General features: G+C 41.0%; 1 protein-coding gene across 3 annotated transcripts in view; it reads left to right on the plus strand.

Annotated features, from left to right (window-relative positions):
* Positions 1–15,178, plus strand: part of RAB27B (RAB27B, member RAS oncogene family) — a 280,946-nt gene extending 265,768 nt beyond the window's left edge. For all 3 annotated transcript variants that reach the window (XM_075586615.1, XM_075586598.1, XM_075586607.1), the window contains 2 exons: positions 7,523–7,646; positions 9,165–15,178. In XM_075586615.1, the coding sequence (XP_075442730.1) occupies positions 7,523–7,646; positions 9,165–9,354 (314 nt within the window). In that variant the 3' untranslated portion in view covers positions 9,355–15,178. The remainder of the gene's footprint in view (positions 1–7,522; positions 7,647–9,164) is intronic.
* The last annotated feature ends 12,038 nt before the right edge of the window (positions 15,179–27,216 follow it).

The raw sequence follows: 27,216 nt of genomic DNA on the forward strand, positions 1-27,216 counted from the left end.
AAAAGCCAGTTCAAAATGATCTCAAGACCAGTCTGTGTTTTATTAAAGATCGGTATCCGTATATAACAAGCTCTGTGTTTACATACAAGTGTACCGGTGTATTAAAGTAAAGCAGTTTGGTAGTGATATATTATATCATCAAGTTCAACCCTTCTCGATGAAATGCTGGATGAAGCCCTCAATGATCTTCCGTATATGTGTGCGCGTGTGTGTGTGTGTGTGTGTGTGTGTGAATATTGTGATACCATCACTGTCTCTAGGTGCTGGAATAGGTCAGCTATGGGACTTTCCAGCATACAGAGAGTTGATTTCCCCTAGAGTAGCTAGTTCAGCTGCAGAAAATCAGGATAAACTGCTGAATGAACAAGGGAGTGTTTTAAGGCAGACACAGGGAGCTGCCATGCGGAGAGACTGCTGTTCCCAGAGAAGGGGGCCAGAGAAGAGTTCTCCCCAGCTGTGGAAGTTGGCACAGTTCCTTAGACCCGCTGGATGGTGGTTGTGGAGTCTGCTGGGACTGCCTGGGTCTTAATTCCAGGAAGAGGAAGGTAGGACGTGAGACCGTGCTGAAGCAGGGATGTACTGTCCTTAATATTGGACTTAGAGGAGAGATTCTCTGAGCTCTCGTGGGGCTGAGCTCCCCTAAGAATGAAGGACGCAAGACCGTGCTGAAGCAGGGATATCCAGTCCATAGCCTTGGAATTACAGAGGAGCGATTCTCTGAGCTCTGGCAGGGTCCAGAGGGAACTACATGGAGCCCCAACAAAAAGAGAAGAACTAAGTAACATATTAATGTTCTGAACACTAAATTGCTGTGTGCAGAGACTGTGTACAGGCATACTCCGCATTAAAGTACGCAATGGGACCGGAGCATGTATGTAAAGTGAAAATGTGCTTAAAGTGAAGCACAACCTTTTTTCCACTTATCGATGCATGTACTGTACTGCAATCATCCTATACGTGCATAACTGATGTAAATAACACATTTGTAACAGGCTCTATTGTCTCCCCGCTTGTGCACAGCTTCGGTACAGGTAGGGAGCTGGTATTGCTGTTCAGGACGTGCTGACAGGCGCATGCGCGAGCTATCTTTTACCTATTGGGCGATATGTCCTTACTCGCGAGTGTACTTAGAGTAAGTGTCCTTAAACCGGGGTATGCCTGTATATTGTTGCATATGCCAGGGCATGTTTTGGGGGTGGTAACCAGCTTAGCTGTCCATCAAGTTAGTCTCCTAAGAGGAGTAGGTATTTATTTTATGATTTGTTTTCCCTTAAAGGGACGGTGGGCCTGTTAACGTATAACTTATCCTTGTAAATAAACCCCCTGTATAGAGAAATACAATGTTTTCGGCTTTAGTCTGGGAATAAAAGAGACTGCAACGTGGTGTGGGCATCACAATTGGTGGAGTTTAATGCGGGCAGTCCAAAAGGCACTGAGCAGCGGAAACGGTGGGCTTGAAAATAAATGCAGGGATTTAAAATGGCCGTCCAACTGAAATGAAAAAACAAATTTCTGCAAGTGAAGTCTGTCCCACTGTGTATGATCCGTTCTGCTTACAGGATACACAGGGAAAGATATGAAGAATTGAGGAAATAGTGCTTCCAGAGGCTAAAGGGAAGAATACACCTGAAGGTAGAAAATTGAGGATACAATGTGTTTTATGTGTAATGTGCCTGGCCACACAAAACAATGTCCTTTCAGGAATGGGTATCCAGGCATGGTCCCGCAAAGGAACCGCACCAGAAATGTTTATGGTGTGAAAAACTGGTCCACACCAAACACTGTCCTTTCAGGCTGGATGAAGATGAGGACTTCTATGGGGCCCCACGAAAAGGACAGTCTCCATTTTCAGCAGCCGCTCCACAATTTTTTTTACCCCATGTGTACAGGAAGGCATGGGTCAGAAAAGACCAGAGATGAGCTACAGCCCAGAGCGCCTGGCGCAATCATCACAGGAATGACAACTGGTCTTGGGATGACAAAGGCTACTGCTACCACCATAAACAGAAAGTCGAGCAAATTAGAGAAAACGAGTACGGACTGAAAACGGTACTATGAGATGTCCCAGAAAGACATGCAAAACCTCATCACAGAGCTGGAAGTTTCTCAGCAAGAGGCTTGCGTGCTCAAAGCAGAGCTTGGTAAGGTAAAGATAGAATTTACACAGGAAAAGACCAGCACTGCGATGACCGCCGTGGAAGAAAAGCAAAGCTGACAACCTGATTGGCAATCTGAAACATAAATAGAAGGAGGCTGTACAAGAGGTCCAGACTCTCAGCACAAGGGTGGAACACTCATGCCAGGAGCTCCATGCTCTCCACACAGAGGTCTGTGAATTGAAGGATGCTGAGAAAAATATCCTGATTTGTTTAGAGACTGTAAAAGGAGAAAATACAAGTCTGAAAAAAGAAAATATAGAAATGCGGGAAACACTGCAGAATGCAGAGATAGGGCTGCAAGAAGAATGTGTCTTCCTGGAGCAGCACAAACGAGCAGCATACCTACTGCAGATCCAGGTGCAAGGTCTGCTCACGAGTCTGCAGGAGGCAAAGGAGAAACAGACGGACGCCGAGGAAAAGCAGCAAGTTCTACAGGGTGCAAGTGTCCAGGCGGCTAACCAAGTACAAGTGCTACAGGAACGGCTGAGTATCCAGTGTAACCCCGCAGAGCATTATGAGGAGCTGAAGGCCACGCTGCATGTCACCAGTGCATCACTAGAGACGGAGCTTAGATGCCAGGTGACTCTGTGCGAGAGGGAGCGGGAAAAGGTCCAGAAGCTGGATCAAGAGATGAAGAAGCAGAGAGGCTGCTCCATCCCCAAAAGTCAGTACACCCATGAGAAAGAGGCGTGGAAAACAGAAGCGGCGATCCTATCAACAAAAACTGCAGAGCTGAAAATGCAGATTGCTGAGCTCAAGATACCTCCTCCCTCTCTTCCTTTTTGGCGAGCTGTATCTGTCCGTCAGGTGGCCGGCCTGATACTGCGCTATGAGACCGAGATGGCTGATAGCTGCAAATTGCTGGATCACACAACCAATGAGCGGGCATAGCTGCACCTGGAGCTGAACAAGGTCCGGGAGGAGCACCGGCAGCTACAGGTCAGAAATAGAGAAAAAGAAATCGATTTAAGCCTTGCTCTGAGTCAGCAAAGAGATATGGAATCGCGACTCAACTCTAAAGAAGCTGAACTGGCAGCTGCACTGAGTGGAAAAAGAAGTGCAAAAGAACAGCTTGAAGACCTGAGGAAGGACCTGGAGTCTGAGTGTGCTGGCCGCAAGATGGCAGAGAAACAAAAGCGTGACCTGGGCAAGGAGTTTGAGGCTCTGAAGACTGAGCGGGACGCTACTTTGGACTCTACTGCTGCCCGACCGGAGGTTTCATAGATGAAGTTGGAGAAAAAGGTTACAAACCTAAAACAGACACTTGGATCACAGAAGCAGTCCATGGAAAAGATGGCAGTAGAGAGAATCAGAATGAGGCTCCATGGAACAATAATGCACAGGTGCATCCACTACAGGAAAAGGTATTGGCCTAGCCCAAATGTCTATATCCCACAGAATCTCATGCCCATGAAGACAAGGGTATAGTGAGTGCTGGGGACACTGCTCAACTGTAAAACGAAAATACAAAGTTTGAAGTGCTTGAGCAAGTTGTGCGTGCCGGTAAGCGTGACTGCAATGACGTTGCAGTACTACAGTCTACTTTCCACAAGGCACGAAATGAGGGGGATAAAGTCCTGGTAGAGAGAGCTAACAGACAGCAGGATGCTCAGGAACCTTTGCAAGAAGGGACACAACAAAAGTGGAGCTTCAACCCTAAACTGAAACCGGCACAAGACAAAGAGGTAGCGAAGTACCGGTCTGCAGGCCCAGAAGGCCTAGTAATTGCCCCGAAGGAAAGTCTTGAAATGGAAGGCAAGGAAAAAGAAGAGACGGATGTCAGACATATCTGATACAGATGTGCAAACAGAAAAGAATGGAACCGGGCGCGTCTATTTCTAATGTGATATTACTATATCAAGTGTCCTAATAGTGTATACACCCAAATAACAGTGAAATTATTCTGAAAATACCTAATAATAATAAAAGTGATTATATAACCTTCACCACAAGTGAATATAATTGGTGCAATAATATATTGTGAGGTATAGCAAAAATAAATAAATGCAGCAGCTCTACACCCTTATAGTGGACTGTCCAATGGTCCCAAAAGTCATGCGTCATCTTCCAGGTTAGGGGAGCGCTGTAGATCTCGGGTTGTATATGTGAAAAATGCAAATAATGGTGTAGAAAGTAATAAAAATGTGAATCCAGACAATAACTGTGTCGGTCTCACTCACAAATTTCTTCTAGTCAAGAAAGGCATATCGGAGATCCATCTCTCTCTGATGGGAGCCCTTGTTTGGACCCTCAAAGATGGAAGGCTTTTAAATGGCGGTCTTTGGATAGTGTGCTGTGCTTGATTTTGTCCCTAAATTGAGTCCTTATATACTATTCCCAGGGAATGAAAGAAGAAAGAGAGCGCACAATAGTCTAGTAGAATTAGGGTATATTGCACATTTCAAACATATATAAATGATGCACTCACATTTTGCAATAAAGAACTATTTGTGGGAGAGGATCGCTGGAGGTGTATGCCATTCAGTCTGCTGCTTCGTCCGCTTCCGCATACTTCACGCCTACGTCACATCCTGTGACGGCTCGAATGACGGATGAATCAGCTTCCCTGGCTATTCGGCTTCTGCAGTTTGCCAGCACCTTCCCGTATTGGTCCTCAGTGGTTCTCCAAACCGCTGATTCTATGCGTTTCACTTTGGTTTCATCAGGAAACAGGATATTACTCTGACAAATCCCACTGACATTGCAAATGCATTCAATGATTACTTTGTGGGGTGTGCTACTAAACTATTAGCAAAACGCAACCCAAACCACAAACATGAACCTCATTATGAGAGTACACCTATAGTCCCACCCTCTCACAACACTGCTCACAATTTTAAATTTGTCCCAGTATACGAAGAGGAGATTACACAAGCACTCCTCAAATTAAAACTAAGCAGCCAATGTGGACCTGATTTGCTGCAATGTAAGCTCCTAAGAATTGGTGCCCCGGCCATTGCCAAACCAATTGCTTCCATAGTCCACTCTATTCTGTCTGCAGGCTATACCCCTAAGACCTGGAAATCTGCCAGAGTTGTCCCAATCTTCAAAAGTGGGGTCAAAAACACTGTCTCAAACTACAGGCCAATCTCTCTTCTCCCAATACTATCTAAAGTCATGTAAACATGTGTTCACTCCCAATTAAGCGATTACTATACCAAATCAAATTTCCCTAGCCAATTCAAACCTGGCTTTCGCCCCAAACACTCCACACTAATTACCCTGCTAAAAGTTTGCAATGAAATCCAGTGTGGAATGGATCTGGGAAAACTCACTGGTGCAGTATTCCTAGATTTTGCAAAGGCTTTTGATACTGTTATCTTGCTTAACCAACTCCAGTGCTCTGGAATAGGGAAGCATGCTTTAAACTGGTTTCATTCCTACCTATCAGGTAGATCGCAACATGTGTCTCTCAGGCTCTAACTTCAACCCCTTGGATATCACCTGTGGTGTCATGCGTGGCTCTGTTCTGGGGCCCCTACTCTTCTCAGTGTTCATCAATGATTTTCCTACAGCTTGTAAGGGAGCTTCAATACACATGTATGCAGATGACACAATCTTATATGCACACAGGCCTAGCCTCTCCGACCTTGAACACATACTTCAATCTGACTTTTTGAGACTTGAAAATTGGATTTCACAAAACTAACTGTTTTTAAACACTGACAAGACTGTAACAATAGTATTTGGGACTAAGGCTAAAATTTTAAAGCTTCCAATGACTGGGCTCCAAATCAGAACCAACGCTGATACGACCCTAACTCCTGTTACTAGTTTTAAATACTTGGGCCTATGGTTTGACTCCCATTTAACATTTGGGATGCACACTGATACCCTGACATCCAAAACCTATGCCAAACTACAGTAGGTGTACTTTACAGCAGATGCTAATGCCAATTATCGACTATTGGGACATAGCATACGGCTCAGCACCCCAAACCCACCTTAGCAAACTTGATACCCTCTAAAATTCAATATGCCTTTTTTTGTTCTCCAATGTAACTACAACACACATCACTGCAACATGCTCAAAGAACTAGATTGGTCATCACTTAGTCTAGGCGCAAAGTTCATCTTTCCTGACTTGCCTCCAAATATTTTCTGGGAAAGCTACCCGTCTATCTGAACAAGCGCCTCACCCCTACCACATGCAGCACTTATCATCTGAGATCTGACTCCAAAAGACTGTTCATGGTCCCAAGGTTCAGCAAAGTATCCGGCCGCTCCTCCTCCTCTTACCTTGCACCCCTACACTGGACCAATCTATCGGAGACTCTCACAGCCACAACCAGTCTAAGTTCTTTCAAAACTAAACCTGTTTCACATTTTAATCTGGTCTGTAACTGTTACATACGCCTATAATATATATTATCTCTAACTGTGCATGCAATGTCTTGTACAGTATATAATGTATACCCTGCTATGTAACTATGTATCTGTAACCATGTATTATTTGTCATCTTAACTCTATGCCCAGGACATTCTTGAAAATGAGAGGTAACTCTCAATGTACAGTATTACTTCTTGGTAAAACATGTTATAAATAAATATATATATATACTATATCTATGAATATGTATCTTTGTATTTACTGTATCCTATAAGTACTGTATAGGTACAGTATGTATTCATTTATTTTACATGTGCCTTTCTCGCATCACTTCCTTTTTGAGTGTATTGGAAAGACATAGTACGCCATCAAGTTTCCGACAGGGTTAATATAACTCAATAAATATCACACATTTATGCAAAAGCACACAGTACACAACAAAGAGGCACAAGTTGTGCTTCGTGATTGGTTTGTTCTCTGAAAACAGTATAATCACAGGCATATTTGGAGAAAAAAAATCAAGAATTGGCTCTCTTGCTTACAGTGGATGTTAGGAAAGTGCAGATTTCACTTTTTCACCTTGTGTAAAATGTGCCCTTCTTAGATATTAAAAATATGGCGCAAAATGGATCCGCATTCACCTTTGCTGTACAGGTTACAGACACACAGAAGATCTGTATTGGGGGACATGCTATTTGCACAGGATATATGAAACCTCCTGAAATATTCACTTTGTTGTGTAAAATAGAGACCAAAATTAACATGGTGGCCAGTGACATATGTCTATGGAGCATACACTGTCAATAACAGCTTGCATATCAATATCAATAGCATATCAATAGCATATCAATATCAATATCATATCAATATCATATACAGAGATCTTCGTTTAAAAAAAAACTCTCTGTTAACATGAATTCTCTTTTGAAAGATGAGCTCTTCAGCAAATTGAAATCCCCCCCCCCCCCCAACCTTGTTTTTGTTTTGTTTTTTCACTCTTTTTTTTTTTTTTTTGTTGTTTGTTTGTTTTCAGGTCAACTCCAAGCAAACGCCTACTGTGAGAGTCCGGACATCGTATTAATTGGCAACAAAGCTGACCTGTCAGATCAGAGGGAGGTCAATGAAAGACAAGCAAAAGAACTGGCAGATAAATACGGGTGAGCAGTCGACCAAAACGCAACTAGATGGCATTGTGAATGTACCTATTTCGGTTCAGCGTGTCTGGAATACTTACGGGGTATTTGACACTACTGACAACGGTTAATCCAACACTGAATGGATTATACAAAATAGATCTAATTTCTGCCACTACAAAAACCGTGGATGGAAACAAACCGGCGATTGTTAGCAATGCTCATTTCCTTGTTTAGCCAGTTGTTCCGCTTATGGTTTTCCAGTGGTTTAGAAGCTTCTGGGCATTCGCATTAACACTTCAATGTTGGCTAAACTTTACAGTGCTACAATGGGAGAGATGCAAAAAGCTGCTTTTTGGGGAATTCTATCCACAGTGCCACAATAGCAGGTTACGCCGTTCCTATTTAGTCATGAGATCATTAGAATTCTCAAAAGATGGTCAACTTCAAAGTAAAAGATACATTTTTATTTTTAGGAGTTTAATACTTTCACTTTAGTCATTCTCAAGATAATATGAGAATAACATAGAGCAGGGGGTGCTCAACCCCAGTCCTCAAGCCCCCCCAACGGGTCATGTTTTCAGTATATCCCTGCTTCAGCACGGGTGGCTCAATCAGTCCGTGCTTCAGCAGACTGAGTGAGCCACTGATTGACCTGTGCTGAAGCTAGGATATCCTGAAAACCTGAGCTGCATGGGGGGGGGGGGGGGCTTGAGGACTGGAGTTGAGCCCCCTTGACAGAGTACCTTTCAGTAGGCCCCATTTTGGATGCTGCTCCCACCTTAATGCTTTCTTTCTCTATCATTAAGTGCCATCTACCTGTTTCTTTTTTGTTTGATTTATTTATTAGAGAACGTCAGAGAATGAGCTTAAAATAAAGGTGCTTTTTATATGTACAGTAGTTCTGGGCCTATGTTTCCAAAATAGAAGTTTCAGATATTAAAAAAAAAAAAAAGCTTAAAAGGTTGGAAGGCAAAGTCCTGTATAATAATGAATTCAATTTTAAAAGCCAGTTCTGTGTTTTATTAAAAATAGGTATCTGTATACAACAAGCTCTGTGTTTACATACAAGTGTACCGGAGTATTAAAGTAAAGCAGTTTGATAGTGATATATCATATCATCATGTTCAACCCTTCTCGATGAAATGCTGGATGAAGTCCTCAATAATCTTCCATGTGTGTGTGTGTGTGTGTGTGTGTGTGTGTGTGTGTGTAAAGACACAAACACCTGGAAGATAATTGGGGACTTCATCCAGCATTTGATCGACAAGGGTTGAACATGATGATATAATATATCACTGCTAAAATGACAGTTAAGTAAGGTGTGTGTGTGTATATTTATATGTATATAGATATTGAAAGAAGAGGTGGGTAACATGCAGTTCAGTATGGATAAAAATTGGATAACTAATTTAAAATTGCAAAATTATCATGTCATGGTTTAGCCTGGTGATCAAATGAGAATGATCAGTTCTTGAAAGTTTTTCTTTCCATAGTTGAATAAAATAGCAAAGCTGAGTGACTTGTTCTTCTTCATGCTAGCATTCCGTACTTTGAAACAAGTGCAGCGACTGGACAGAATGTGGACAAGGCTGTGGACACTCTCCTGGACTTGATAATGAAACGTATGGAACAGTGTGTGGACAAGACTCAAGTTCCCGACGCCGCTAATGGTGGAAACTCTGGGAAGCTAGACGAAGCGAAGCCAGAAGCAAAGAAGTGTGCCTGTTAAAAGAAGACCTATAAACTGTGAGAATCTGATCCAACTGACATCTTAAATGGCTGACAAACCACTACATTGAACCCACTGGGTTATCTGTGCTCCACGGCCATTCATATTTCATAACGTTAACAAAATATATAATAGTGTCTGTCTCTCCAGGATGCCCCAGTGTTATTTGCTGGTATAGGGCCACATCTCGTGTAAAAGTGTTACCCTTACATACTGTATGTAGAAGCGGCAGAAATGATTAAAACCGAAAGATATATTTCTCAGAGAAAAAATGGTGACGGTAGTTCAATAAAATAAATCAAGTTTTGTTCTGCATTAGTTGATACTAATGGTATGGTTGGTACGGTGGGATCGGGTCCACGGCTGGAGAGACCTGCATCTTGCTGCAGCCTTCTTTGCAAGCACTGTTTTTGGGTTAGGCAATATTGGCTTTTGTTTTATTCTTACAAAATAATGTATTTCCACCCTGTGCTGTTTTACTTTCATATATGCCCTTTCATATATTTGGGTAAAAAGAAATGTAGCGGACTGACAAACTTTGGAGATGGATTCTTTCTCGGTTCATTGTATTAATTGTAACACTTATTGCCAATGTTAAAAAAAAGCCACTTTGTTGTCAAATCAGGGATTCAGTAGGCATCCTTTTGTATGTGGGTCACACACTGTTTTATGATATGGTAGAGCTGTCAAGGAAGCGTGAGTGTATAAACGTATGAATACATTTTTTTCACGGCACAAAAGTCTGCCTGTGAAAACGTCCCACAATAGCCACTGGCTCGAGAGAAAATCTGTTTTTTTTTGCAGTGGAGCAAACCTTGTAATCACGCCTCCAATCTGTTACAAACCGGTGCATTTTTAGACGTATTGTTCTGATCAGTTATCCCATGTGTTTAGCGTGTAGCCAATGTTATTGCTACCGCGGGGGAAATACTGTAGCGTGGTAGTCCCGCTCCTTTAGCGCTCGCTGCTGCGTTGTGTATGTCCCGGCAGCAAAATATTGGCTACATCTGTCAATAAATAGAGAAATAAGCCGTTTTAAAACAGACTACTAATATTGTGTTACTGTAAAGGTCAATTTTCTATGTTGCCACATATTTCCCAGATAATCTCGGTCACAAGATGGTAGTGAATGTCTTCTCTAACTAGATCGCGATCATTATTTGTACGTTACACCCACTGATGTAGTCAGTTGCTTTCACTATTGGATTCGGCAGCTGGTAAGGTCAATCGTCGCACCTCGTTTATTGCAAAACGGAGAAACCCAGAGCAGGGGTGGGCAACTCCAGTCCTCAAGGGCAACCAACAGGTCAGGTTTTCAGGATATCCACATTGTGATTGAGCCACCTGTGCTGAAACAGGGATATCCTGAAAACCTGACCTGTTGGTGGCCCTTGAGGGTTGGAGCTGGCCATCCCTGATCTATTGTACAAGAGCAGTAGGTATGCATCCACATCACAAGCTTTCTATGCCTCAATATTCCCTTCCTCACACATAGTCGGCAGAGAGCAGTGAGGTGTTATAGTGATATGATACTGCACCAGTGTCAGAAGAAGTCTAATGTTCGTTCATTAAAATATGCCAGGATTTGCAGCACATTTTGCAAGAGACAAGATGTGTACGCTCTTAAAAGCTTTCGTCTCTGGAACAGCTTTAATGTCCGCGACATATCTCCCGATATATAATATTATTTAAGCTCTATATTCTATGACTATACTAGTCATACGCTTTTCAGAAAAGGGAAACTCTCCATAATGCAGGTGGAACTATTGTAGTACAAGTACGTTTTGAAATGTATTCTTATGATGAATTGGGTCATTTTAAGACTGGATCCTGGTCAAAAACTGTAAATGCGCTATATTCTGTTCATCCCGACAATAACCCAGTCTAATCATGGCCAATTTCAAGAACAAGACAGGTACGCCAGTCTCAATGACATTCTTGGACCGCCCTATAGCTTTGGACACTGGAAGCCTCTTGTTCCTGCAGCAATCGGGCAGCTGCCGGAGCAATTGGAGCAGGAGTGGAGTACTGTACATCATCTATTTGCTGGTCCTAGGAGGGCAGTTGGTATTCAGATTAATGTAATCCTTGAAGTACCATAACCATGCTGCCCAAAAAATGTAACTTGATACCACTGCACAGTTTGGCATTGGAAGGGTTAAACGCAGTGACTTTATTCCATTTCAGTCACTGCGGTCTTGTTGTGTTTGTTGCTGGAGTTTGCGTTTTGCTATGCTGCCCCCTCCGGAAGTTGAAGTATTGTAAGAGGTGCAGGGCCAGAGTGGAACATTGAACTTCTGCAGAGCATCCGGTCACTAACCACATAGACCCCACAATATAGAATCCCAATCCTGTGTCCTTGTGATTATTCTCTCAGAGAGATCATGTTTCAGGGTGCTGATACAGTGGCTGCACTCGTGGTTTTCTCAAAGCTGCTTTGTAACTTAGCCATAATCACTGTTGTGATCAGTGCAACACCCTTCCCTCTGCTGTGTTTGAATGTGATGCAAGCAATATAGGATGGTATTTTACAGTGTTTGGTGACCTTGTTTCTGTACTAATTAACATTTCATATTTACAACTGTTGAATCATATCAAAGGTGTTAAGTCTGCCAAGTAGCACTGGTGGATTTCTGCAGTCCATAGATTTGAAGGGGACATACAGCATATTAAACTACATAGTAACTCAAGCCAGCTATACCTATGAGAAGAATTGGGCACTCCGTATTCAATGCTTGTGGTATGTTAATTAATCCATGTTTACTAATTAGATCACTGCCTTTATATTATTCAACTGCAGTTGGGTTACACAACCTGAGGCCAGTACCACCAAGTAATACACACGTACGGTTTCAGGCACAGCAAAGCAAACTTTAAAATTGGAAGCATGTGCAATAGAGAGAGAGACTTAAAACCTGATGGTTAAAGATCATGTGATATACAGAATCAGTAAAAATACAGAGGGACAGGTTGCTGCACCTACTGGCCTGTGCCAGTGGGCACCATGGCGCTTTGGCCTCATCCCCTTTCTTGTGGGTTAATAATTCAAAACAAAGACCGTTTCTCCAGCTGTGCACATCCCACCCCGAAAGCACCAATGGGGTAAACGCTGTTTGCTATATTTGTAATTTCTTAACAAATGTCTTTTCCGCAACGCACTTGAAATGCAGTATGAAAATTCTATATTTTGTGTGGCTGACCACGGGATGAATTGCAAACCATTAACTTGAAACATTATAAATGGAATGTAAGCTTACATGTTTTTAATGTTCTTGGGAAGTTCGTATACATATCGTGTTTTTTCTTTACTATAAAAAAAAAAGTATTGTAAGAAAATGCAAAAATATTCTTGACCATTTCTTGTGTTAACTTTTTATTTTACATCTCTATCACATTCTTTTTTTTTTTTTTTTTTGTGGAATCCTACACTAGTGTAATGTTCCGGATTAATCCTTTCTGCATCGGGGAAAGCATTATGACATTTCTATTAGTTTTCCATTTTAAAAACTGATGGTACGAACAGTTACTTATTGAAACTCTGTGTATGTTCCTTTGATCGACTGCCCCCTTTACAATAACCGTCTCTTTCCACAGGCCCAGACACACCATGCTCTGCTAGGCTATGTAATGTGATGTTAGCCTAAATGAATGTCCTGTTAATTGTAACGCTTATAGAATACCAGCGTTAACTCAGTTCAACAAGTTGAATAGCGTTCATTTTTTCGGACATTAGTGAGAATGATATGCAAAAGGAAATAGAGCAAGCTATGCTATAGTACAGTCCTGATCTACTTCTAAGCCTCCCAAAACACTCTCCTTTATACAACACGTGGAGAGATCTACATGTGAACATACTTAATGTAACGTGCAGTGCTGCGCTACAATAACGTGATGTTCAGCCTATGCTAATACGTTATAGAATGGCTGTTGTTTTTGCATATAATTTGCCCTGTTGATATGCATTAACCTCAAGGAATCTAACCTATGTTACCGTTTTTTATGAGTTCTGATTTAACAGTTTAGTGTATGTGACCCACAGACTTTAACGAGGCAATCCAAGCATGCGTTTTTTTTATTTTTGTTTTTTTAACACAGGATTGTAGCAGGGGGTTTCCTGAGCTGAACCCCATCCATTTTCGGGGACCCCCTGCTTGTGGAGATGCTCATCTCCCATTGGGGTTGCCAGTAGCAGCTCCACTCAGCTAGCAGGGTTCACGTTTCAGAGCTCCCATGGCCTGCAGGCCGATAGGAAGCTGTGATGTCAGCAGGGTTGGCTTCCTGTTTTCCCGCGAGACTCGGGAGCTTTAAACTTTGCCGAGATACAGACCTCCAAAGGTGGTGGCGGTATCTCGGGAAGCAGGGGGGTTCTCGGAGCTGAAATGAATGGGGTTCAGCTCCAGAGACCCCCTTCTTCAATTGTATGTAAATACCATTGAAAACAGCTTGGATTGCTCCTTTTAAGGCATTGCCTCCATTCTGCCTACACAAACGACTCTTTTGGTTTTATTACCAGTTCAGCTGTTTTATCCAAATGTGTATTTTGTTATGATCTCTTAATACAAAAAAAAAAAATCTCTGACCTATATGAAGGGCAAAAAAGACTGCACACAACTCTGTGTAGTATTAAAAATAATTTCAATCGTGAATACAGCAGGTAAGTATCACACGTACATCAAACAGCATGTAATGTTAAGGGTACGTGTTACCACATGGCGTTCTCCTGTATCCTCGACCGTCAGCTGAAGGGCTCCTCTGGTCAGGTAGGCAGAAAGATCTTTGATCCCCAAAAGCCTGGATCCCTGGTGTCTGATGGACATGGCTCCAGCACCTCTCGACTGTTGGGGGAGACCTAGCGTATCTACGCAGATATATTAGAATTGCTCCCACACTCCCGGCAGGGCAGCCAAAAGTTCCTAGTGCAGCAGGCAAATGACGTCGCAGGTATTGAGTCGCGAAATAGCAAACAGACACCACCGGACCGTCAAACCAGCCAAATATTATGCCGCAAGCACAGTGAACTTTAGTGAAGTGGATAGAGTCCAGATATGAAGTCCAGAACGGACCAAAAATGACAATTACAGGGATGTAATTTTGGGTCCGTTCTGGACTTTATATCTGGATTTTTTTGATGTACGTGTGATACCTGCTGTATTCATGATTGAAATTATTTTTAATACTACACCGAGTTGTACGCTGTCTTTTTTGTCTTCCTTTTCACTAGTACCTGAGATGACGAGCAGCACACTTTCCTAATACGTTAAGTATCTGTGCCCAATTTCATCACGTTACATTTGTAACAACTGTTTCACGTTTGAATTTATATTGGTATTTATTACAATTTGATGTATATCACAAGTGGTTTTTGGGGTAGTGTTTTTACACACCCTAAAAAAACATAACATTTGTTTCAATTTCTACATTTGGTGCGCGGGATTTCTTGTCACTATCATTTCTATATGAAGGGCGCGTTATTTTTATTTGACAGTTTAATAAAGTGAAAATAGCATTTTTTTTTTATTCTACTAAAAAAGCTATGTGGACCTATACTCAAATAGTTGTAATAACAACTTTACAATTTGGGGCCTGTGTCCTAAGCATGACAAACTGCTTATTTGCTGCAAAATTGTCTCAAGGAAATCTCATTTTAAATTGCGTTTGAGACATTTCAGGCTTGCGGTGCGCAATCTGCGCCATCAACGGTACAAAGGATTCTCTTTTGCGGCGCACAGAAACGGGCTGCTCGAGGTTTACAGATGTAAATGCTATTCACTAAAAAAAAAGAAAAAGGAAAAAAAATGTGTCCAGATCGTCTGCCAAGTTCAACGTGGCATAAACCCTAAAAAGTCTTCATTCAGTTAACGCAGAATTAAGTTCTTGTTCATCCACAGAAAATTTATTTGACACAGCATGGCTTTTTCGTTGTGTAGAAAATGTAGTATTTTAACAGTATGGATTTATAAATAATATTACATAATATATTATAGTATATAAATTATATTTACTAATACTAGTTCTAAAAAATAAAAAAATAATAATAATAAAAAACCACGATTGTGGTTTCATTTAAATGGTGTCAATCAGGTATTCAACTTGATGCAATGATCAAAATTAATTTCAAACACTAAATTATGCGTCGTGTGTATGAAATGACATAGACGTTCATGCTTACGATGCACACTTGATAAATGTTTGTACGATTTAGCACAGAAATGTTGATGCACAATAAAAAAAAAAGAAATCAAACATGATCTTAATACATAGGACCTATTACATTTTTTTTTTCATGTCTTTTTATGCACGGCCAGCTTCCCTGATATTTGACGTAAAGTATTTGCTGTATTTCCCTTCTGAAATCGGGCGATACCTTTCAGCATGGCAACGAATCTAAATAAAGGAAAAATATTTTCACCAATAATTAATTACATCTGGTCAATATAGTGTTAATGCTATTTACAGGCTTATTGGATTTAAAAATAAATAAAAATAAAGTCACCATGCAAAACAACAATACAGTCCTGTTTTCACCTCTGCTAAGTGAGCATGCAGCTTCGAAGTCATGGGGACAGCACGGGGAGCTTCTAAAATCTTTACGTTCTTTTAGTTTTGGAAAGGAAAATGCGATATAACAATGGATCTGGGGATATTTTTGCTTTCTAAAGAATTGCAATTAGGGCAGAGGTATTAAAACATGATTATTCAGCATACAGTAGTTAGATCATCTATTGTGTTATGTACTTTCATTTCTATAACATCTTAATCAACATCCCATTCATTGATGAGCTCTTCATCAGTAAAGCTCTAAACAAAGAAGTGACACACACAATTCACAAACTCTCCTGTCACTGACCACTATAATTGTGTGATGGACCATGATGAGTAATAGCCTTCTTCCTGCATTATATTTGCACGCACATATAATATATGTAGTTAAATACATGTCATTGATCTAAAAACCAGTCTCTCCCCTAGAAACCTTTAGTACTGATGCTAGTTGTCATAGCAAAGCCACTGACGTTAGGAGGAAGCTGACTGCAGGGAATTGTGAGGGATTTTGTAGATCAGTCCTAGTCGTTCTATGACACTGCGGGATAGAGTTTGAGACCTCTGACATAAAGGTGGTTAGGCTCACAAATGCCGTCAGAGCGGCAGCTACGCAAGGTGCCCAGTGGCTGGGGAGGACCTGTAAAGATGGGGCGAGCTGACAAAAGTGTCGTCTTTTACGCCATTGAGAGCCAAAATTATTTTGCTCTGTCTTTTTTTTTTTTTTAAATATTTGGAAAATCACTTTGTGAATTTAGCATCACCTGTTTGACTATTAATAGAAAGAGGAAAGCCCAGATTTTTCTTGGGTTAAGAATGGGTTATACAGTGATACAGAGCATTTTGTTAGACACTATTAATATAGCATAGGTTTGTCAATTTTCATGTTTTACATGCAGCACAAGAGCTATAATTTAGCTGTATGGGTGCTGGTGAGCTGGAGATTTGCCATGGATTGTGATACTGTTTATTTTACAGTATATAAAATTATAGTGTTCAGAGCATTCTCTTGTTCATGTGTACACAACGTTTCATACAACTGCAAAGTCCAAACAATATGGACCAATGGACCCCTACGTATCTCCATTTGACTTATTTACTATAATGGCACAGATTGTTTTATTTCAGGGTCATGCCTATAATACCATGATAACTTGTTCCACAAGTGACAATGATGGGCGCAATGCCATTTATTGTGTAAAAGGGTGTAGTAGTTACAGCTGCAGATTGTATGATTAAAGTATATATTGTATACCAGTTTAAAAATGCCAGTCATGGAGTAGCCGTTAGCTGCATGTTTTGCTAAAAAGTGTATTTTGCCACCTGTATTTTGACTGCTTGTTAAGTGAACCTGAATTGTGGTAATCGGTATAATTAGGTTGGTACATTCAATGCTGCATGTGTTTATAGATATTATGGTTTTTTTTTCTCAGTCTCCCACTATAATTAATACCATTGCTATAATTCCTATAACTTTTAGTTGGATTTCTTGTTTTTCCAAATGTACGAGGCTATTTTTCTGTGCCCATAGTAGAAGACTATGATATACCGTCCCTATACATTTTAATTTAATTCCATATATGTTTACAACCACGTGACGCGGGAGCTTTAAACGTGCAGGAGATACCGGCACCCCATATGGAGATCTGTATCTCGGGAAGCAGAGGGTTCACTTACCTGAAATTAACGGGTTTCCACTCCGAAGACGACCTGCTTTAAACCTATGTATAAAAATAAGAAAATAAAAAATGGCTTGGATTGCTCCTTTAATAAACCACAACAAGCGATTGGAATAATTGAATTATAAGAACCAGTTCCTATAACACATGAGCAATTTAGGACAATTGTGAACGAACAATGACAACCAAGGTATTGTGTGCCAAATTCCCGGGCCTGGCTGCCAAGCAGAGTATTTTATTTTAGTAAATGAAAAAACTATCACGGTTGTTCTCACAAGACCCCACTGTGACTAGGTTTTACTATCTCATTTACCGACTTAGGCCGAGTCCATAGAAGGACCGACAGCGCTGAGCCGTGCGGACGCTCCGCGATGAGCCCCGTCATCCTCAATGAGGATGTCTTGATTGGGGGCTTCCGTGAGCGTTCGCAGGCGTGCTGAGGCGCAGGGATTTTCAGCCATCAGAAATTGTATCTGAGCACGCTGTCGGCTCAAACACCCAATCGGAGCGAAGCAGTGTCACCACGTCGGCGCCGTGATGTTGACGTTCACGGGCTATTGGCCCCATGACGTCAGTGCTCCGCCTCCCGATCGCGCACGCTGGCTCGCCTTCTAGTCCATACAATCGCTCCTGATTGAGCAGGCGAGCCTCAGCGTCAGCGCGGAGGAGCGCTGCCGGTGCTTCTATGGACGCAGCCTAAGGTTTTTCAGTGTTTACTGCCGTTTTGTAATAACCGTGCCATTTGTTTTCCATTCATTCTGAATTATTAACCTGCCTAAAATCAACCAGGTATAGGTGGTCACAGTGTTTATTTTCTGATCATGAATTGAATAATTACCTAGTGAATGTGAGGGAATAATTCATTATGTTTTCCCGACCCAAGTGCAAACAAATGATAGAATTTGACATTTGAAAATATCATTGGAATTGATGCTGGCTGAGCTATGTATCAGCCCATTTGTATGAAAAAGGAAAATGTAATGCACACCCAAAAAGGATTATTTTAAGCAAAGTAGGGGAAAGAGGTTACCGGGTACATCCAGAGAGACAAGAAGCCACCTGTCACAAATAGGCAGAGAGTTGAAGAATCTCCAGGCACTCCAGACTGATATCTTGATATAAAGTGATATTTATTTTACATAGACCAACGTAACCCTGATGAAGGCCCTTTGAGGATGAAACATTGTCTGTCTATGTAAAATAAATATTACTTTATAACAAGATATCAGTCTGGAGTGCCTGTAAATTTTTCAATTCTAGTCCACTTTTGGAGTGGCACAAAAAAGCTCAAACTCTGATTAGGCCCATTACAGCAAGGCCCCGCTTCTCGGCTCCCCGCTTTTCGGCGATCTGGTGGTACCGAAAAGGGGTCAGCCATGTCTGCGCATGCGCAGAACTTTTTTTTGCCGACATTGCGCAAGCGTAGAACGGCGCATTGCTGGTCTGCGCATGTGCACAACGAAAATCGCCAGTTCCACTTTCCGGCAATTTTCGCTTTGCGGCGGGTCCTTAGAACAGAACCCGCCGCATGACTGGGGCCCTCCTGTATCTATACTTTGCATATAGGGCCATACAGTATTTGCTTAGAAGTGATACTCCATAAGAGGTCCTCTGCACTGGAAGACACCTTGTGGCCCCATAAATGCTGGGCGATCGCATGAGGCCCCTGCAACTTCACTTACCGGGATTCAGAGGCTTGGTGTGACGTGTCGCCATAGCAAGTGAAAAAATAGGGAAAAGATCCCCAGTACCGTGCTCAGCTAAGTGGTATTCCTTGTAGAAATGATAGTAGGTATATGTCATATGATCAATAACAAGTTGGAAAAGCCGTCTTATGAAGCATGTAAACCGTGTGTTCCATACAGTTAACCCTTACTCCTCTATGGCGGGCGGGACCTGTATCTAACGGTAAAATCAGTGTAAAATATCTGATTACCTAAGAACAGTATAATGTCCCCCTTAGGAGGTATGTGGGTACAAGGAACATTAGCCCCAGAACGCAGGTAAGCGGACTGGGGTACTCACGGTTGGCAGATATCAGCTGTTCCTTAGGCGTGCGTCACGCTGATGATAAACAGTAGAAAAAATCCTGCGGGAGGTAAGCGGAGCACAGCAGAGCAAATGCAGGGGCTAAACACCAAAATGAATAAAAGTCCTTTATTGCATGATCGACATCATGGTAAGTGGTGAGTAAAAATCTCTTACGCGTTTCAGGCGTCTGCCCTTTATCAAAGAGAACTATTCAACACACTGCAACTGCCCGTCTGATATAGGTTAATCCCTGCTTCCAGCTGATCTCAATGGGATGATTTTCGCGCTAGAACGTCAGGCTACAATCTCATTGGCTGTCTGGTGCAGCCAATGGGATGAATGAACCCTTGTACTGCGTGTGTGATGTGCAGGAGATGTTTCAGATCAGCAGAGCTGCTGCAGTGTGTATGAAAGAAAGCAACAATATTGTAAGACAACATTAAACACATATTAAAAACAATGTATCTATATAGTGAAACAATCTACTCGGCTGAAATGGTGGTAAGGAGGTAACAGATGCAGAGGAATAATGCATATCATATACCACGGATATTGATAATAGTAGGCTGTTAAAAAAGATTTTTTCTTCTTAATGTAAAACAGCAGTAGGAACCTGATTTTAATATAGTAATAGCTGTATATTAGTTGTTCATTGATTAGACTTATAAGCTCTTCTAAATAATAATCATACAATCAGAATTCCTAATATGTCCACCCTATATAGGGAGTTAATGGAAAGAGGCATAGTACACTTATTGTCATATACATATATATGTACAGAACAGAAAATACAGAAATAGGTGATGTACATTCATATGTATAGATATTCTATTTATTCCACATTAAGAAGATCATATTCTTTCCTTGTTTAACAACTTCATTTTTGTGAAACAACACTTAGAAATCACCCATTTCATTGACAATCCTATACAGCTATATATGTTTAGACAGTTCTCATACATTTTATTTGTTACATTTACAGTTTATTTGGGGACATTAATGTCCTTAGTCATACCCTGCCATATAGTGTAACTGTATATGCAGGTAATATGTCTATATACAATTTAATTATGTTTTTGTATCCTTAATGTGTCAAACCTGTTGTGTTGTAGTGGTGTAGATATGCTGTATGCTATTGATGTTTATATAACATATAGTGTTTGATTAGAATTTGATTTAAATTAGAGAGTATTTAAATTAGAAAGTGTTTCAACTCCCAGTCGATGTTCATACCCTTGGGGGCCAATGTCCCAAGGGTATAGATCCAGTGCATTTCTCGACGGTTAAGGAGTGACTCTCTAACCGTCGAGAAATGCACTGGATCTATACCCTTGGGACATTGGCCCCCAAGGGTATGAACATCGACTGGGAGTTGAAACACTTTCTAATTTAAATACTCTCTAATTTAAATCAAATTCTAATCAAACACTATATGTTATATAAACATCAATAGCATACAGCATATCTACACCACTACAACACAACAGGTTTGACACATTAAGGATACAAAAACATAATTAAATTGTATATAGACATATTACCTGCATATACAGTTACACTATATGGCAGGGTATGACTAAGGACATTAATGTCCCCAAATAAACTGTAAATGTAACAAATAAAATGTATGAGAACTGTCTAAACATATATAGCTGTATAGGATTGTCAATGAAATGGGTGATTTCTAAGTGTTGTTTCACAAAAATGAAGTTGTTAAACAAGGAAAGAATATGATCTTCTTAATGTGGAATAAATAGAATATCTATACATATGAATGTACATCACCTATTTCTGTATTTTCTGTTCTGTACATATATATGTATATGACAATAAGTGTACTATGCCTCTTTCCATTAACTCCCTATATAGGGTGGACATATTAGGAATTCTGATTGTATGATTATTATTTAGAAGAGCTTATAAGTCTAATCAATGAACAACTAATATACAGCTATTACTATATTAAAATCAGGTTCCTACTGCTGTTTTACATTAAGAAGAAAAAATCTTTTTTAACAGCCTACTATTATCAATATCCGTGGTATATGATATGCATTATTCCTCTGCATCTGTTACCTCCTTACCACCATTTCAGCCGAGTAGATTGTTTCACTATATAGATACATTGTTTTTAATATGTGTTTAATGTTGTCTTACAATATTGTTGCTTTCTTTCATACACACTGCAGCAGCTCTGCTGATCTGAAACATCTCCTGCACATCACACACGCAGTACAAGGGTTCATTCATCCCATTGGCTGCACCAGACAGCCAATGAGATTGTAGCCTGACGTTCTAGCGCGAAAATCATCCCATTGAGATCAGCTGGAAGCAGGGATTAACCTATATCAGACGGGCAGTTGCAGTGTGTTGAATAGTTCTCTTTGATAAAGGGCAGACGCCTGAAACGCGTAAGAGATTTTTACTCACCACTTACCATGATGTCGATCATGCAATAAAGGACTTTTATTCATTTTGGTGTTTAGCCCCTGCATTTGCTCTGCTGTGCTCCGCTTACCTCCCGCAGGATTTTTTCTACTGTCGCCATAGCAACGCAGCATCAAATGACTGCCGTTGCCATGGGGACGCGGCGTCAAATGATGTCGCGGAGTCTCCGTGACGTCATTTGACGCCGACAAAAGAGGGAAGGGTTGCGCGAGCATGGGGGGGGGGCAGCAGGCAGGGGGGCGCAGCTCAAATAGTTTGCGTGCCCCTGCCATAGAGGACCCCATATACTAAGCGGTGTTACTTCATAAGACACCTTCTGTAATGGGCCATATTTACTAGGCCATACTAAAAGTTGTATTGTAGAGTAAATATGGACCATCATGTTACAATCTACAGTATTTAAATATTTTATATTTAGTTAAAACCATGCTACGATGTACATCTATATATTTGTCTTGTATTTGTAAATAAAATTACATGATCAAATGTACAAGATAGAAGAATACTCGACACTGGTGGTAATTTATGTTGTGTGACATCCCCACCTTATGAACTACCCCTATTGAGCGAATCTCCTGAATGATATATCATCAAAATCCCCCTGACTGCTAAAAGTATAATTTTATAGCTTACTGCATTACATCAATTGACACGAAAATGGCTCAGCATAATAAGCTCGGTGCCTCTAAATACTCCATTGCCCGGAGTGATTTATTGAGTTGTAACCTCACTTGATGCCTCAGGACAACTACGGAGCCTACTGTACCTATTACAGATTTACAGTAAACATATTTTAACACCCGAAACTTTGAGAAGTCTGCAAGCTTTCCTAACCAGCTTGCAGGTCCCTACAGCTTCTTACTTTTAAATTAGGCTCAAAGGCAGCCTCCACAAAAGCTATTTACATGGAAGCTTGTCCCCGAGAGGAAATATACATATTGTATGTACTGTACATTTATTGTAGTAGGGGAGTTAAAATGTAATTACTTTTCCTGACTCAACAGATGAGCGCTGTGATGAAGTGCCAATAAAGATTGACCGTACTGTATGTGTAGATAATGTTTTTTATACAATAAATTGCTAAAGTAGTGTCAGTGTATTGATTGTGTGCAGGGATCCAGGAATTAAATTGGAAAATAAATCAAATGTGCGGTTAAAGTTACATTGCAGTCTTCATTACAATTTTATGAGTAATGTTTTACTACTGTGCGTGTCCAACTTCACTACTTTCCTCTGGTAACCTTCTAATTGGGCAAATGTTACTCAAAGAGTGGGAGTTCTGTGTGTGTGTCTGAGGTGGATCCACCTCGGATGTGCTCATCATGGGATGACTAGGGTGACTCTTCATACACGAGGCAACACACCAGACATGGAAATACTGTAGAACAAATGTTAACCTGAATTTCTGCCTCTTTGTGGCATTATGACACTGAGGAGTTTTTGCTGCAACCTCCTTGATTATTTAATTTAAAATGGTTAAAGAAGGAGTAGCCAACTGCAGTCCTCAAAGGCCACCATCAGGTCAGGTTTTAAGGATAACCCTGCTTTAGCACAGGTGACTCAGTCAATGACTGAGCCACTGATTGAGCTATCCGTGCTGAAGCAGGAATATCCTTAAAAATTGTTGTTGGTGGCCCTTGAGGACTGCAGTTGCCCGCTCCTGGCTGAAGGAATGTCCAGGACAAGTTTTTCAATCTTAGAGCATTTAAAATGTAACTTTTATATGCACAAGTGCTTTCACATGGAAATCGTGTTGGTACAGTATATTGGTAGGTGAAGGATCGAAAATGAACGACCAATAGCATGAAATAATATCATCTCGGAGCTCTGAAAAAGTATCTTATAATATGTATAAATATATATATATATATATATATATATATATATATATATATATATATATTTGTACTTCTTACATCTGCATTCATCAGGCTTGTTACATTTGAGTCAACCTCCAGCCATAGAGGTTTATGTCACGTTAGATCAGGCCGATTTTTTTGATACAGGGAAAGCTACAGAACTTGAAACACCTTACAATATATTTTTAATATAGCTTCTACTATTGGGACTCTCAAAACGTCAAGCTTGTGCACATGATGAAGCACGAATAGCGTACTGCAATGAAGATCAAAGCTTAGGACTGAAGGCGCCCATTGACTTTGAAGCAGGAGATCCTGGTTCAAATCCCAGTCCCCTCCTTGTGACGTGAAAATCTCTCTCACTCAGGCACCAAAATTAGATTCTACGCCCTAGGGGTCAGTGACTCCTTGTGCCTGCAAAATTCTATGTACAGCGCTGAATACACAGTCAGCTCTATGTAAGAAAAATATTATTAAGCTGCACGTTATTCATCGTAATTGTACACCAAAACAGCCTTTCTGGGACTGTTTAATACAGAGATGCCTGCATGAAAAGTAGACTAGTAATGCTGCCTAAATGGTGACGTGACTGGTCAAGCCGTTGAGCATGTCCATCTGGATCACCCTGATTCGGTACTTGCTACAAGTTCCTATATCACAGCGAGGACTCTGCGATTTTTGGCCCTACAGTTCCCAGCTCCCTTGTACGGAAGTCCAATAAATACTTGTATTTGAATGTGGTTTATTAAATTGGAGTGCATATTTATGTATTCTCCGGTTGGACTCAGCACACGACGGCAGCGAGAGAGAGATGAGCACGTGGGCAGCGGAGAGGAGAACAGAGAGATGAGCACGTGGAGAGGAGGAGAGCAGAGTGCTGAGCACGTGCAGAGCAGTGCAGTGAAATTTTAATGCGACCCCGGTTATAACGCGGTCTCGGAGTTGTGGACCCCAAGGACCGCGTTATAACGGGGTTCAGCTATATATTGCGTTCGGCGCTCCACAGTAGCAGAGAACGCGATCGTCCCTTCAAAAAGGAGAAATAAGATTATGATATTGCTACTACAGTAAGTCCTCAGGCACCTGGAGGTTCAGACCCCCTACGTCCTTGTTCACCCAAAGGATTAATCATAGCATTACCTTAGAAAGTTATTTACTGAGTTGCAAGTTGCTTTCACACACTGTACAATGTGAAAGATCAAGTGATGTTATCTCAGCACTATGCCATTCATTGCTATAGTTACATAGGAGATGAGGTTCAACCTATGCTAAATTTAGACAACAGATACTTATCCTACTATATATTTGTATTTACAGTATATTGATCCAGAGGAAGGTGAACAAAAAACCCCAGTGAAATATCATCTAATGTCTCATAAGGGGAAAAATAAATTCCTTCCCGACTCCAAATATTAGCAATCGGATTTATCCCTGGATCAACATCCTTCCCATGTTCACTAATTTGGTATATCCCTGTATACCTTTCCTTTCTAAAAAGATGCCCAAACTTTTTTTGGCACCTATCTATAGTATCTGCCATCACAGTCTACATGGGTAATGAATACCACATTTTAACTGCCCTTACTGTAAAGAACCCTTTCCTTTGTTGCTGGTGAAATCTCCTTTCCTCCAAACTTAACGTCCATAGGGTGAACGAGCAAGGCGCGAACAACAGGCCGCACCTCTATGAGGCAGGCCATAGAGCGCGCGACCGCGCACGTGACGAAGTGCGATGACGCAGCAGTGTATTTAGCAGACAAGAGAATTTGGTTTTGTCACACGACGGACGGGTCACGTGGGCGGTTCAGCCAATGAGGACGAACCAGCCTTGACGTCACGGCCCCGCCTCCCTGTCGCTGTGGATCTCAGGCTACAGATCGCTCGGCCGACAGGCACACGCGTCACCATGCACGCCGTCACCTAAGGGATGTCCCCGTGTCATTTTTACTGCCCTCGAGATGAACAGTTCTTTTGAAAGCTCCTTATATTGTCCCAGAGTTATCATATCCCCTCTTAGATGCCTCTTTTCTAATGTAAACAAATTTAATTTAGCTAGTCATCCCATATAAATCAGATTTTCCATCCCCTTAATTAATTTGGTGACCCTTCTCTGCACTTTTTCTAGTTGAATAATGTCTTTTTTAGGGAGTGATGCCCAAAACTGTACTCCATATTCAAGGTGCGCTCTTCGTAATACTTTACAGAGGGGAATAGTTATGTTTACTTCCCTTCCATCCATTGTACGCTTAATGCAAAATAAGACCTTGTTTGCCTTTACGGCTACTGCATGGCTTTGGGCACTATTGCTAAACTGTCCTAAATCCCTCGCCATCAATGATTCTCCTAATTTATCCCCATTTCATTTTTAATTTGCCCCTTTATTCTTGTTTCCCAAATGCATAAACTTAAATGTATCTGTATTATCTGCCATTTACCTGCCCAAGTTTCTAGTCTATCCAAGTCCTTCTGGAGAGAAATTACATCCTGCTCTGATTCTACCACCTTACACAATTTAGTATCATCAACAAAGTTGGAGACTTCGCTCTCGCTGCCAACCTGAAGATCATTAATAAACAAGTTGAAAAACAGTGGTCCCAGTACCGATCCATGAGGTCCTACACTCACAACTTTAGCCCAACCTGAAAAAGTTCCATTCACAACAACGCTCAGTTGTGTATCCTTCAACCAGTTTTCAATCCAGGTGCAAATATTTTTACCGAGTCCAATTTTCTTTATTTTGTGCACTAACCTCATGTGGAAACATATCAAAAGCCTTTGGAAAATGTAGTAGACCACATCACGTGCATTACCCTGGTCTAAATTCCTACTTACCTCCTCAAAGAAAATAAGGTTTGTTTGGTACGACCTATCCTTCATAAATCCATGCCATTACTAATAATTTTGTTATCTATTACAGTAGGTATTCCTAAATATTATCCCGTACTAAACCGTCAAGTAGCTTCCCAACTATAGATGCCAGGCTTACAGGTCTGTAATTCCCCGGTTGTGACCTAGCTCCTTCTTTAAATATAGGCACCACATCTCTTTACGCCAAACTAGTGGTACAGAGCCTGTACACACAGCATGTTCCTAGGTTATTCCCACATTGCGAGTATCTTACAAAAAGGGGCTCATTCCCGAAACTCTGATATTGTAAATGCATAATCGCCTGTAAACAGCATGTAATTTGACGCAAACAAACATTTTTAATTTTGTTTCCCGACTTCATTATCTACCGATTGGAAATAAACATTGAGAAATCTCACCTCCTTCAAGTGGACAAAATAGGGAGTGAGAAAGATTCA

The sequence above is a fragment of the Ascaphus truei genome, chromosome 1 (assembly GCF_040206685.1).
Source record: "Ascaphus truei isolate aAscTru1 chromosome 1, aAscTru1.hap1, whole genome shotgun sequence".
Classification (NCBI taxonomy): Eukaryota; Metazoa; Chordata; class Amphibia; order Anura; family Ascaphidae; genus Ascaphus; species Ascaphus truei.